This window comes from Sciurus carolinensis, chromosome X (genome assembly GCF_902686445.1).
Source record: "Sciurus carolinensis chromosome X, mSciCar1.2, whole genome shotgun sequence".
NCBI lineage: Eukaryota > Metazoa > Chordata > Mammalia > Rodentia > Sciuridae > Sciurus > Sciurus carolinensis.
The window spans coordinates 83,037,119-83,052,717 of record NC_062232.1 but is presented as its reverse complement, the minus strand read 5'-3'; the positions used below and the strand labels follow the sequence as shown (position 1 = coordinate 83,052,717).

The 15,599-nt window shown below is 37.3% G+C and overlaps 1 protein-coding gene across 1 annotated transcript in view; it reads right to left on the bottom strand.

Annotated features, from left to right (window-relative positions):
- Positions 1-15,599, bottom strand: part of Cenpi (centromere protein I) — a 73,271-nt gene that overhangs the window by 32,994 nt on the left and 24,678 nt on the right. The window contains exons 8-14 of the mRNA XM_047536012.1: positions 15,341-15,430; positions 14,890-15,018; positions 14,493-14,660; positions 14,223-14,343; positions 12,833-12,924; positions 10,792-10,909; positions 10,641-10,705 (exon numbers count right to left, since the gene is read on the bottom strand). Coding sequence (XP_047391968.1) covers positions 10,641-10,705; positions 10,792-10,909; positions 12,833-12,924; positions 14,223-14,343; positions 14,493-14,660; positions 14,890-15,018; positions 15,341-15,430 — 783 coding nt within the window. The remainder of the gene's footprint in view (positions 1-10,640; positions 10,706-10,791; positions 10,910-12,832; positions 12,925-14,222; positions 14,344-14,492; positions 14,661-14,889; positions 15,019-15,340; positions 15,431-15,599) is intronic.

Here is a 15,599-nt window from a genome sequence, read left to right as displayed (position 1 = left end):
TTCCTAGCACTGTCTTGTGAGGGCTTGGGTTCTTTAGTCTGTATATCTTAGTCTGATTTTGTATTATTTTCATGTGTTATTTCTCTTGTTTCTCTATCTTCCCTTACTAACAGCCAACTTATATTGCTCTTTCTCCTCTCCTAATACCTTGCGTCTACTATTTTCCCCTCCCTCTGTATAAACATCATCTAGTATACCTATTCTGCATTCTCTCTGTTCATTTTCTGAAATTGTAGTCTTTTCTAATTTCCTAACACATTTCATGTATTTTTACCATCGTTCAGAACTAATTGGTTTACATAACTCCTGTCCCCATTGTAAATGATAAAGTAGACATCTGCTATTTGCTTTAAAGGCAGAGCTAGTTCATAGTTATTGTTTTCATTACTGATAATTGCTGAATCCACCATTCCTTCTTTATTGTTGGGAATTAATGTTGAAGATGGCATTATAGGATCTGGACATTTACTTTAACACTGTTTACTATTTGTTGTTTGCAAGAGTTGATACTATCATTTATTTTGTCCCCATTCTGTGAGGAGCTGGGAACCTACAGGGATACTAAAAGTTCACAGATTAGAGATTCTGCAACTGAACTAAACACTCCCCTGACTTTATGCCAATTCAAAAAAGGGAAAAGACAGAAGTTCCAAACCATCAACAAGGACCCAAGGAGAAAAAACCCAGGGAGGAACTCAGGTCATACCCCTTGACATCCATACATACATCAAAAACAGAGAGAAGTCCCATAACAAATAAGGTAACTACACACAATAAAAGAGGTAGAGGAATCTGCTTCAATTGATGCACAAGACCAAGATGTCTGAAAACATGAGAAAACATGCAACAAATCTTTCCTCAAAATCCACAATCCCCCAAAGGATTCCACTGATAGAGAGGTGGATAAAAACCCAGAGAAAGATTATAAAACCTGAATATCATAAGAAGGAATTAATAAAGCAATTACAGGAGATAAAAGGCCACTTCAAAGAAATAGTGAAACGAAAACAAGCAGACTTCCTAGAAATGAAAGACTCAATCAATCAAATTAAAAAGTCACTCAAAGATATCACTAACAGATTAGATTGTATAGGAAATAGAATCTCAACCCTCAAAGACAGAACTTCAGGCACTGAAGACAGACTACATGAACTTGAGTACACAGAAGACAGTAAAAAGGAAAAAAAATCACAGAAAATACAAGAACTCTTGGACAACTTTAAAAGACCAAACCTGAGAATCACTAAGATAAAAGAGAACAAGGAGATACAAACTAAGACATAAAGAACATTTTCAATGATGTAGTTACAGAAAACTTCTCCCATAACCACAAACGAGATAGACATCTTCATATAGGAAGCTTACAGTACCCCAAATAGATCCAGTCAAATGAGAAGCTCACCAACGCATATCATAATCAAAATGCCTAACATACAAAATAAGGAAAAGAATATTAAAAGCTGCAAGAGAAACCCAAAAATGAAGAGTCTGAGGTGAGAAGCCCTAAAAAAATAAAAATAAATAAAATATGTCAGCTAAGGTTACTATACCTGGCAAAATTCAGTTTTAAATTCAAGGGCAAAATAACTTTCTGCAACAAGAATTAACTAAAAAAAATTGTGAGCACCATACCAGCACTAAAAGAAGACTCAAAGAGAAAGTGCACACAGAGGAACTAAAAAATAATTCCCAAAGTCCACAAACAGAGGAAGTTCAATAGAAGAATAATCCCCTAAATGAGAATCAAGACAGAAAAAATAAAAACAAAACATACTAACACTAAATGTTAATGGTCTCAACTCCCCAAATAAAAGACACAGATTAACAGAATGGGTCAAAAACAAGATCCAACTACATGCTCTTTACAAGAGATTCATCTCATAGGCAAAGCCATACACACACTGAAGAAACTAAGGAGGACAAAAAGATATTCCAGGTATCTGGTCCAAGAAAACAGTGAGGAGTAGCTATTTTCATATCAAAAAAGCAAATTTCAAGCAAAATTTAATCAAATGAGACAAAGGCCACTATATACTAGTAAAGGGAAGTCATAAGCATAATAAACATTTATGCCCCAAATGTCAAATACCCAATTACATGGAAAAAATATTCCATGACATTAAATTCCACATAGACCCTAACACAATAATACTGGAGAACTTCAATAAACCCTTATCACCAAAAGACAGGGCATTGAAAAAAAATATCAGTAAGGATACCTCCAACCTAAACACTATAAACCAAATGGACATCTGCAGAATATTCCAACCCAAAACAGCTTGCAGCTGTGCATGCAACTTCTTCCAAAATAAATCATACTCTGGGCTATATAAAGCAATCTTAGCAAATACAAAACACTGATATAATACCATGTATCCTATAAAAACATAATGGAATGAAGCTAGAAATCAGCAAGACAAATAATATAAACTACATAACACATGATGATTGAACAATACTATCTTAAATGAAAATGGATCTAAGAAATGAGAACAGAAATCACGAAATTCTTAGAAAAGAACACAAAGATAAAACATCAAAATCTCTGAGACAGCATGAAAACAATTCTAAGAGAAAATTTAAAGCACTGAGTACCTACATTAAAAAATTCACGAGAGCTAGCGCACAATGGGCTCCCCATCTACCAACGTGGCTATCCACCATCGCTGAGCTGCCAGCAGCGGCTGTCTCATCTTCAAATACAGTTGTCTCCATCTTGGGACACCACGGCTGCCATAGTAGTCTAGAGACATATGATCTACCCAAATTGAATCAGGAGGAGATACACAATGTAAATAGATCAATTTCAAGCAATGAAATAAAAGATGCCATTAAAAGACGACCAACCACGAAAAGCCCAGGACCAAACAGATTCTCAGTTGAGTTCTACCAGATCTTCAAAGCACAAGTAATACCAATCCCACTCAAATTATTCCATGAAATAGAAAAGGAGGGAACCTTTCCAAACTCATTCTATGAAGCTAGTATCAACCTAATACCAAAACCAGACAGACATATCAAGGAAAGAAAACTTCAGACCAATATCCCTGATGAACACAGATGCAAAAAATTCTAAATGAAATTCTGGCAAATCACATACAAAAACATATTTAAACGATAATGCACCATGATCAAGTGGGGTTCATCCCAGGGATTCAAGGTTGGTTCAACATACAGAAATCAATAAATGTAATTCATCATATCAACAGACTTAAAGATAAGAATCATGATCATCACAATAGATGCAGAAAAGGCACTGACATAATACAGCACCCCTTCATGTTCAAAACACTAGAAAAACCAGGGATAGTAGAAACGTAATGTTAGGGCAATCTGGGCCAGCTGGATGGGGGTAGAGCAACAAGCAGCTGGATGGGGGCAGGGCATCAAGCAGCCTGCGCATGTGCAAAGGAGCAATCAATCAAGCGCTGACAAACAACCCCCAATGGTGCCTCCCAATCACCTGATCACCAGCAGAGCTCCTAGTTAATCCCAGGAGGACATGAAGTCCTCAAACTTCCCCCTTCCCACCCCAGATTATAAAGATGCCGCCCCATAGGGGCAGCATGCAACTTCTTCAGCCCCATCCTGTTGAACTGGTGAACCTCACCTGCGAGCCATCCCAATAGTTTTTCTTTTTGGTTTATATCTGGCCTGCCTGTTCTCCAGTTACCATCCTCTGATCAGGTTACCCCAGTCTAATCTTAAACATACATCAACACTGTAAAAGCTATCTACACTAAGTCCAAAGCCAACAACCTTCTAAACGGAGAAAATTGAAAGCATTCCCTCTAAAAACAGGAACAAGACAGGGATGCCCTCTTTCACCACTTCTATTCAACATAGTCCTTGAAACTCTAGCCAGAGCAATTAGATGAAAGAAATTAAAGGGATACAAATAGGAAAAGAAGAACTCAAACCATCCCTATTTGCTGACGATATGATTCTACATTTAGAAGATCCAAAAATTCCACAAAACTTCTAGAGCTAATAAATAAATTCAGTAAAGTAGCAGGATATAAAATCAATACCCATAAACCAAATACATTTCTATACATCAGTGATGAATCCACTGAAAGAGAAATCAGGAAAACTACCCCATTTGCACCAGCCTCAAAAAAATTAAATACTTGGGAATAAACCTAACAAAAGAGGTGAAAGACCTGTACAATGAAAACTACAGAACACTAAAGAAATAAATTGAAGGCCTCATTGCACAGCGTGCCAGAATTCCAGTCCTTGTACCACATGCACTGGACCTCCCACCCCATGGGCTTCGTATGTACCAATGCCTGGCTCCCTGGGCTGCCTCCATCTTGGGACTCTGCAGCTGCCACCATAGCCCCCTTGATGTGGTAGCCTCCACCATGCAATGCCAGACAGGGCCTAGAGACAGCCGCCCACCACGGCACTGCCCACCACAGCACTGCATCTCCAAATAGGATGCCCAACGACACCACACCGCCCACACTCACTGCCCTATCTATGAAAGAATTCGCCTCCATCTTGGAACACCTCCACCACCATTTTGGGTTACCTCCTCTGCAGCCACTGACATCTTTACTTGGGGCAGATTCCATCTTGGGACATCAGCTGGGGCCCTGCAAGCCCAACGTCAAGGTACTTACAGGCTTGCCACCACCACCAACTGGGGACATGGCCACTTCCATCTAGGGGCAAGAGCCAGGGCCTAGAAGACCATCACCAAGGTCCCTGAAGGTTTGGTTATACCTGAGGTCTCCCTGCCAGGTGTGCTAATAGCTACCATCATGCTGCAGTCAGGAGAGAGCCATGCACAGGTCGGTAGGTTGGAAGAAGGTATGGAGGCATCTTGATCCTGGATCACCCAGACAACTAGCACAGCACCCACCAGGTTTCCAGGGCCAATCCAGGCAGCACTTGCTGGGACCCAACACCAGCCAGGTCCAGTATGGCAATCAACAGGGCTCCCTGGCTTCCCAGTCCCCAGTCTCCTGACCCTGACACCCACCAACCCGGCCCAGCACTTGTAGCTACATGGCCAGACTGCAGCTCTCAACCCCTAGTCCTGATCTGCCCGATATAGAACAGCTCTCCACAACAGGTGCACAGGTCCTGGTGCACAGCCCTCAGGACCTCTAGAGAGAGATGCCTGATTGGGAAGTTGAAAGGTTAGAGGTGGGAGAGATACAATTTAGAGACTAAATTAGAGACCAGGAATTGTGGCATCCACAAGCAATGTAAGGGGCTAAGACCAGGCTCCTACATCACATGAGTATATCCCAAAGGAGATTCCTGAGGTTGCAGTCTTCCAGTGGGATGGGCAACTGCTATACCCCGCCTTCAGGACTGCCACCTCCAAGACTAACCCTACCACCCTAGTAACCTTCACTAGCCTGAGGGTGGAAAAAGCAGCAAACTCCAGACAACCTCACCTATCAGATGAGAAGGAAAGCAGAGAAAATACTGACCTCCAACAGAAGCAATAGTTCAATTTTCCTTGGAGATTTTTTTTCTTTCTTTTCCCACACTCACATCCCCAACATTTCTGAAACCAAGTACTTTTCATGCATCAGGCTACTAAGGACTGGGATGTCTGATTAGTATATAACAGTTTTGTTATATATTCTGGTATTTTTCCCCTCTCACTTATCTGTTTCCCCAAATTCTCTCTTTTCTCCTGCTAACAGTCAACTTCTTTTGATTTGCCTATTACTCTTCCTATGATCTAACACCTCTATATTCTCACCTACTTCACAAACATCACATTCTACACCTCCCCCCATTTCTCTCTGTGTTCACCATCAAAAACTGTAGACCCTTTTGTGGACCTACAGTGATTATATTGTAGATAATAACTGAACACACCATTTCTGTTTATAGTGACAAAACTGTAAATGTCTTAATGGAGTTATTTGGTTTAAGGATATATATTGTTTGCTTGTGTGCTATTAATATTGATCTCCCCCTTAAAGGCAAGGTATTGGAAACTTGCAGGGACACTTATAAGTCTAGGGTAATACCTTGGATCCACACTGCTATAGAGAAAGACACCCATACAACATAAAAAAAGGGAAAAAAGCCCCCAAACAAACGAAGATGCTACAACAGTAGAATCCAATGACAGCACAGTAGAAGAAATGTCAGAAGGAGTTTAGAATGTATATAGTTAAAATAATCTGTGAAGTAAAGCGTGATATGAGAAGTTCTAGAATTAATAAATGAATTCAGCAAAGAATTCATTTATTCAACACCCATAAATCAAATGCATTTCTATACATCACTGATGAATTCTCTAAAAGAGAAATTAGGAAAACTACCCTATTTGCAATAGCCTCAAAAAAAATAAAATACTTAGGAATCAATCTAATGAAAGAGATAAAAGACATCTACAATAAAAACTAGAGAACACTAAAGAAAGAAATTGAAGAACACCTTAGAAGATGGAAAGATTTCCCATGTTCTTGGATAGGCAAAAATAATATCAAAATGGCCATACTATCAAAGGCATTATACAGATTTAATGCAATTCCTATTAAAATTCCAATATTATTACTCATAGAAATAGAAAAAGCAGTCATGAAATTCATCTGGAAAAATAAGAGACCCAGAAGAGTCAAAGCAATCCTTAGCAAGAAGAGTGAAGTAGGAGGCAGCATGATATCAGACCTTAAACTATACTACAGAGGGGCTAGGGATATAGCTGAGTTAGTAGAGTGCTTGACTTACAGGCATAAGGCCCTGGGTTCAATCCCCAGCAACACACACACACACACACACACACACACACACACACACACAAACCTATAGAGCAATAGTAACAAAAACAACATGGTATTGGCACCAAGAGACATGTAGACCTATGGTACAGAATAGAAGACACAGCAACAAACACATATACAGTTATCTCAAATTAGACAAAGGCGCCAAAAACACACATTGGAGAAAGATAGCTTCTTCAACAAATGGTGCTGGGAAAACTGGAAATTCATATGCAACACAAATTAAACCCCTATCAATCGCCCTGTATAAAACTCAACTCAAAGTGGATCAAGGACCTAGGACAAGAGAACTCCCACGTATAACAGATGAAAAAGTAGGCCCAAATCTTCACCAGGATGGCTTAGGACCTGACTTCCTTAACAAGACTCCTAAAGCACAACAAATAAAATCAAGAATCAATAAATGGGATGGACCCAAACTAAAAAGCTTCTTCTCAACGAAGGAAATAATAAACAATGTGCAGAAAGAGCCTACAGAATGGGAGAAAATCTTTACCACATGTACCTCAGGTATAGCACTAATCTCCAGGATATATAAAGAATATGAAAAACTTAACAGCAAAAAAACAAATAACCCTGGGCTGAGGTTGTAGCTCAGTGGTAGAGCACTTGCCCTGCACATGTAAGGCACTGGGTTTGATCCTGAGCACCACATTAAAATAAATAAGTTAATAAAGATATTGTGTCCATCTACAAATAAAAAAAATATTAAAAAAAACAAAAGGGCTAAGGAACTGAACAGACACTTCACAGAAGAAATACAATCGATCAACAAACATGAAAAAATGTTCAACATCTCTAGCAATTAGAGAAATACAAATAATAACTAAGATCTCATCTCACTCCAGTCAGAATGGCAATTATTAAGAATACAAGCAACAACAAGTGTTGGCAGGATGTGAAGAAAAAGGTACACTCATATATTGCTGGTGACATTGCAAATTGGCGCAACCACTCTGGAAAGCAGTATGGAGATTCCTTAGAAAACTTGGAATGGAACCACCATTTTATCCAGTTATTCCACTCCTTAGTTTATACCCAAAGGACTTAAAATCAGCATATTACAGTGATGTAGCCACATCAATGTTTATAGCAGCTCAATTCACAATAGCTAAGCTATGGAACGAAACTAGATGCCTTCAACAGATGAATGGATAAAGAAAATGTGGTATATATACACAATGGAATATTACTTAGCCATAAAGAAGAATAAAATTATGGCATTTGCAGGTAAATGGATGGAGTTGGAGAATATCAGGCTAAGCAAAATAAGCCAATCCCAAAAAATCAAAGGCCAAATGTTTTCTGTGATATGTGGATGCTGATCCATAATTGGTGGGGGACAGACAGAGAAGAATGGAGGAACTCTGGTTTGGGCAGAAGGGAGTGAAGGGAGGGGAGTGGGTGTGGGGTGGGAATATTGATGAAAAGAGATGGACATTATTACCCTATATAGATGTATGACTGTACAAACAGTGTGACTCTGCGTGTGTACAGCCAGAAAAATGAGAGGTTGTGCTCCATTTGTGTACCATGACTTGAAACACATTCTGCTGTCATGTATAACTATTTGGAACAAACTTTAAAAATTCACAAAGGCCCATATAAATCAACTTATGCTCTACCTCAAGGCCTTAGAAAAAGAACATACTAACCCAAAAACCAATAGAAGATAAGAAATAATTAAGATCAGAGCCAAAATCAATGAATTTGAGAATAAGAACACAAAGGATCAATGTAACATAAGAGTTTGTTCTTTGAAAAAATAAAATTGACTAGCCCTTAGCCAAAATAACCAAAAGAAAGAGGAAGAAGCACATCAATGAGATCAGAGATGAAAAGGACCTATCACCACGGACCCCTCTGAAATCCAGAGAATTATCAGAATCCATTTTGAAAATGGATGGTAAATGGATTGAAATGGAGAATAGTGTCATGCTAAGTGAAATAAGCCAAACTTAGAAACTCAAAGGTCAAATGTTTTATCTCATTTGTGGAAGCTAGAGTAAAATAAAGGAATGGGAAAGGAAGGATAATATTACATAAAGAAACAATGAAATACAAAATAAGAAATGAGCAAAAGCAAGTCTAGTAGAGTGAAGGAAGGAGAATAAGAGAGGGGAGGGAGGATAGGAGGGAAAAGGGGGGGATCATGAACCAAAATTGATTTCTATGTATGTATGAGTTTGTTGGGATGAACCCATCTACTACGTATAACCATAAAGTTCTAATAAAAAAAATCAAATTCAAGTAATAAAGTACCATTCATTTATGACAAATGCTAACCAGAACAACATATTTTTCCTGGAATAGTAAGTGATTTAAATGAAAAAAAGTTGTAAAAGAAACACTATTTATATTATCACTCTTTTGGGAGTAAAGTAAATATTCTGTAAGAAAATGGGCCTTAAACTCATCCAGGTAGATCTGGAAAGCCAGAGTGGTCTTTTTGGAGACCACCCCAAAAATAATAACACACTTAATTTTATCAAATAAAACTGGAAGAATTTGAAAATGACTATATTATAAATACACAATATGAATGTCACAAGGAGTTTGTTTGCTTTGGTCACTAGTATATTCCCAGTGTTAAGAAGAGTGCGCCTAGTATATAGTGGTGACATGGCTTCCTGGCTGCCAACCCACCAAGGCGGCCTACTGATCCCTCCCAACGGACACAGCAGAACAGTGGAGTAGAGCAGTGGCAGCCCAGGTGGATTGGAGTATGTGTGACAAGCGCAGCCTGAAGCCACATGGAGACCACCATGCCGGAGTGGTGGTCCTGGGGCCTTGAAAGCCAAGGCACACCAACCTATCACACTTTGGTGGCCAGGTCTTGGCACAGTTCAGACACCTGCTGCAGAAGCCCACTCCACTCAGTGCTGCAGCATGGAACCTGCAAGCACAGACCATTTCACAACTTCAACCTCCTGCTTCTTAACCTGTGAGGAGAAAATGGAACTGGGGCAGACCTGGATGGAATTTGGGACTGAAGAGATTGTACTCTAGAGTTGACCAATAGTGTTAGTATGTTTCCAAACCCTAATTAGCATAAGTTTGGACCAATAGCAGTGACCCAAGTGTTATATAAACCCCTAGACTAGCACACTCAGATGGAGAAAACCTGCTATTGGATCCCCTCTTGCACTGCAAGAGTTCTGTTCCTGTTTCTATTCTTCACTAAATCCTACTCTTACACTCACTCATACTGGTCTGTGGATTTCATTCTTCCAATTCGCAAGACAAAAATCCAGAGAGAAGAAACTGATTGTGAGCTACTGGGGTCTGCTGAAACACTGGAGGGCATGACCCACCATTAATAGCTACAACACTTCTCTGTTGCAGAGTTCTGCAACCTTACACAGACCCCACCCACCAGCAGAAGCAAGGAATTGAGTTTCATTTTAAAACTTCGATTTCAGTGGGTGCTCAATGAATATTTGTGAAATGAATAAGTATTATCTATAAAAATACAAACCACAACAATCAAATCAAGTATGGTTGAGTATTTCCCAGTTTTTTTTTAATACACATTTGCAGGATGGGGGTATGCCTCGGTGGTAGAGCACTTGCCTAGCATGTGCAAGGCCCTAGCTTCAATCTCCAGTTCTAACAATACTAAGAAGATGAAGACACATTTTCCACATTCATTCACTTTATCATTTGGTACAAGTGGAAACAATTCAGGAAAACTACATAAAACAAAACATTAAAAGCAGAAAATTCTGTTAACTTTGAATTGAGTAATACAATACCTCAAAGTTCAGATTCAACAGAATCACTCAAAAAAATCATTGCTATAATATCAATTTGGAATTATGTACCACAGGCAATAAAAAAATACCTCTTACTGAGATTAACTGGGACAATTTTTTTTACCTTGAAATAAATGGTTGATGTAAAGAAGAGCTGTGCTAGATGGTCAAAAAGAAGCGGCTTCACCTCTAGGAATTTAAAAAAAAAGTATATTAAAAATCCTTTAAATTTATATTACACTGAATTAAATGACTCCAAGTTTTCAGATACATACCTGAGAAACTACTAAAAGGAATCCAGCTCACGAGCTGAAGGAATTGTGACCGACAACAGAGGCCATCCCAGAGAGGAAGGCTCTTATACAGGAATGCTTCACAGGAATAAAACCCCTCCTAAAACACAAGTTGATAGCAAAACCTTACATGGAACTCTTTATAGTCATAATTACTCTACAGGAAACCAGCTTATTCTTATTTTACACTATGGCTGTTTCACTTTATCACTAATTTTTTTTCTCATCAATCTAATAAAAGTGTTAGGCACCATAAGTGCTAATAAAATGTATGACATGATTAGTATTTAGATATATTTCCATCTTTATCAATATACTTTTCAAACACTATATTATGGAAAGCAGTATGGAGATTTCTCAGAAAACTAGAATGGAACCACCATTTGACCCAGTTATCCCTCTCCTCAGTTTATACCCAAAGGACTTAAAATAAGCATACTACAGTGATGCAGCCACATCAATGTTTACAGCTGCTGAATTCACCATAGCTAAAATATGGAACCAACCTATATGCCCTTCAATGGATGAATGGATAAAGAAAATGTGGTGTGTGTGGGTGTGTGTGGGTGTGTGTGGGTGTGTGGGTGTGTGTGTGTGTGTGTGTGTGTGTGTGTGTATGATGGAATATTACCAGAAGAATGAAATTCTGGTATAAAAACATTCTACTGTCATGTACAACAAATTAGAATAAAAAATTTTTTTAAACTTTATATATTTGAAAGAATTTAAGAAGGTAAAAAGTCAAATAATGGAATATCTTTAAGGATAAATGAAATTCATCATTTTAGAGTACATAAAATATAACTTGAATAGTCAACAAAATGTGTACAATGTTATATAATAGGGTTAGAATTTCTTTAGGGGCCATAGACCAAATCCAAACTCTGAGTAGCCCCATCTGCAAAAGTCCAAGTGTCTAGGATGCTTACATCTCCACCAAAGTAAATACTAGTACTTCCCTTTTTTCCTTTGAGCCTTAAGTATTAGCATTCACCAGGATGCTATTCAAAACCTTATTTTCATGACATGAAATCTCTGGATAATCTCATCCATATGAGAGATAAAATACCACCTTTATCATGAAAAGTTCTAAATTTATATCTTTAGCCCAAATCTCATTTCTGAGCTCTTGACTCAATCTTACTACCTACTGGATATGACCTCTTAGATATCCAAGACAACTCTTAAATAAAACTTACCTTTCTTTTCAAGACTTCTTGTCCTATATTCCTTTTCTCAGTGAAGGCCATTTATCCTCCCAGCAGGAAACCCAAAAGTCAACCTAAATTATTCCCTTTAATTCTCACTACCATCATTCACACGCAGTTTCCAACTAAATGGTTTCATACCAAATCCCTAAGATTTACTGAACATTGACTGAGCATCTCTTTTGAATTAGGTACCAAGTAGAACATTAAGAAAAGTTAAACATGGTTACTGCCTTCTGGAAGCTCATAATGTTTGGGAAAATGGATGCTGAAAAGGCCATGATAGAGGTAAGAACAGGGAGAAATGGGGACACGTAAAACAAGTAGCTAATCCAGACTTGGGTGATGCATGAAGGCTTTGGGATGGCACTGATATCTGTATTACAGCTTAAAATATAACTCAGGATTACCAGGCTAAATAGATCATTTGCTGGAACATACGTGACACTCAAAGAATGTTTGTTGCTATTAATGATACGCGTAGTGACCCTATGTGATTCACTTTATTGGCTAAATCGATTATTTATATTATTGGCTAATTCAATTATTTATATGCCTTCAATGATATCTTCAGGTTTTCTCTTGAATCACAGATAGGCCTTTCCTTTTTAAATGTAAAATGTAACATTCTTTCTTCAAATCCAACAGTGTAGAGACAAACATCGGTCCCCCTCAGTTCTATTTACAGTGAATTTCATATTGAGCAAATGTTGCTTACAAAAGATGTCAGGTACTAAAGAAAAAGTTTTTGATGGACATCTAAATAAATTTTAGTAAAGAGTGGTGGAGTGTGCAGAAAGTAAGTGGAATCTTACCTGTAAGAAGCACTGTGCCCTAATGATAGTGTCCAGGAAGTTGGCAAAGTCTTTTCCATGTTCATAATTAGTCACCTTATACCAAATACATTCTAGATCACAAATAGTGAACATAAGCATATGGTTGCATAATAATAAAAAATAAACAACATATAATTAGCACTACTCTAAAGTGACAAATAAATGACAAATTTTAAAAGTTGTCTCACATTCTAAACAACTCACACTACAGAGTATAACAGGGATAAGGAGGTGATAGTAAGATGCTCCTTAAAAATATGGTAGCTTAGAGGAAGGTTTATAATGAAAAAAACTGATAAAATTAATATATAATGAATGTGATTAGCTTTATATCACATAGTAATCCAAGAAACTATTAACATACAAATTAAAAGTTTGAGCCAGGCACAGTGGCACACACATATAATCCCAGCTGTTCGGAAAGCTGAGACAGAAGGATCACAAGTTCAAATTCAGCCTCAGCAAAAGTGAGGTGCTAAGCAACTCAGTGAGATTCTGTCTTTAAATAAAATACAAAATAGGGCTGGGGATGTGGCTTAGTGGTTGAGTGCCCTAGTACGCCCCACAAAAAAAGTTTGAGAATACACTATGCTTCAATTAGGGTTTATTGGATATAATCTACATATGGTAACAATTTACTAATTGGAAATCTAATGTATTACATCATGTCCTTTCTAAAGAAAGACTCTGAGTAGAAGAATTAGCCTAGAACAGACTAAAACTGATTTTAAACACTTGAAGAGTCAGAAGTTGTGTATCGAGTAAAGAAACACATATTCTGGTAAACAGAAAGACTATCTCTAGAGAAATATTCCCCTTTGGAGGAATGAAATGATCATGTTTTACTATGTCCTAGGTGAAAGACTTCTTACTGCCTTTTCCTTTAATCCTATAATTAAGAAATCTTCTAATGACAAACCTGTCTTCCATATATACTAGTGGCAAAGAAGGGGTATTCTAGTTGTCAGATATAAACATTGTGGTTATCAGAAAGAATCTTTTTGATTATAAAATAGTAATTTGACATTCTAGCTTATATGTTAGTCTTTTCTGAGTTTTGTCAGCATTAACCCAATACTCTTGCTGATGGCAAGTTTCTGGGCATGCAAGGAAAAAGAGACCTTGGATTGTGATGGTCAGTAAGTTCTTGTAGCCATCCAGCAGTGTTTAACAACAACCCTTCTTTCTTACTGCCTTAAAATTACAACAGAAGTATTCTTGTGTTGAATACATGATTACCAGAGAAATGATCACAGCCTATGAAGTCTCTTCTTATCTAGAATTTGGCACCCTTATAAAAGAAACTCATTTGTAAACTATTTTGTTCTGTTCTTATTTATTCAATACTTTTTAAAGTATTAAGTCTTACCTTCTTGTAATGTTTGACTCAACCAGTGATAAAGCCTCAGTAAGACTGACTCATCTCTGACACAGTTAATATAGTGAAGTAGCAGAGAGTTATTCAGCACTGAGCCCATCTGAGAAGGCAGCTATAAAGATAAAACAGCTAATCAGCAGTAAGTATATAAAAAGTGGGTCATGGCAACAAGGAAATCATCATATAGGGAATACACAACAAAAACTAAAGCCATGAAAGTCAAATAGAAAATACAGATGAACAGATAGTCCAATCACATACCTCTAAGCAATGGATGTTTTTTAAGAGTTGAGAGAAGTTTTGAAGTTGTTCTACTGGAAGTGATCTACTGTGATTGAGACAATCAGAAAGACTCATCTCTTTTTTTCCACATTCTTTAGTGTAGCTACCAGAATTTAGCACAGGTATAACTGATTGAGAATTCCATTTCTAAAGGAGACAGATAATAGAACAAAATATCATTGGACTAAAGAGACTATAGATTATAAGTATAAAAGCAGTTGTTGTTTCAATTACTGGAGTCTAAATGTGGTTTCCATAGTATATTGCATAAATAAAATGGATTTAAAATTGTATAATTTCCTCCAATGTCTGAATGGTTATTATTTGGATTTTACAAAAGAAAGGCACACAAGTCATATGAGGTTCAGGCACTTACTCTTTTTAGAGGACGGACATTTGCTGGACCTAACACCAGTTTTAGAGGTTCTGGAAAAGGTTGTCGATTTCTTAGCCTCACAGCAAGTAGAGCTGAATTCCACATATTCTCTGAGTTCTTAAAATAGATCTATAATTTTGGGTGTAAAGTACAAGACAGTAGGTACTGGTAAGTTGGAGCAAAATAAACTATAAAGTTCTTCATTAACCGAAAGCATATTATTATGATTTTGTACCCACACAAATCCATTTAATGTGTATTCCTAATCAAGAATCTATTAAATGCATCAAATGGAACAACACAAACCAATCCCTAATAAAACTATTTCCAAATAGTGCTACAACACTAGATCTTTATACAATAAGCAATACATATTTTCATTCAAATCTGTAAACTTATAAAAATAATATATTTCAATTTCAATATGACTTATCTCTCTATAATCCCTTACCTTCTTCCTTACAGGCAAAGTTACAGAAATCAAAGTAGGAACAAAGAACTTATATAGCGACAACAAAGCCTGGAGATGAGGCTGCATTCCCTGAAATAAAATCACAATTTTCCATTTTCAATTTTATGGCCAGTAAGAAACTAAAGAAACAAGTACCAAGAAGAATAAAAATATTAAGTTGAGATTAAACAGATATTCAGATTCCAATTTTACTATAACTATAGAAAGATGCTACAGAAAATAAAGGAATAAGTAACCA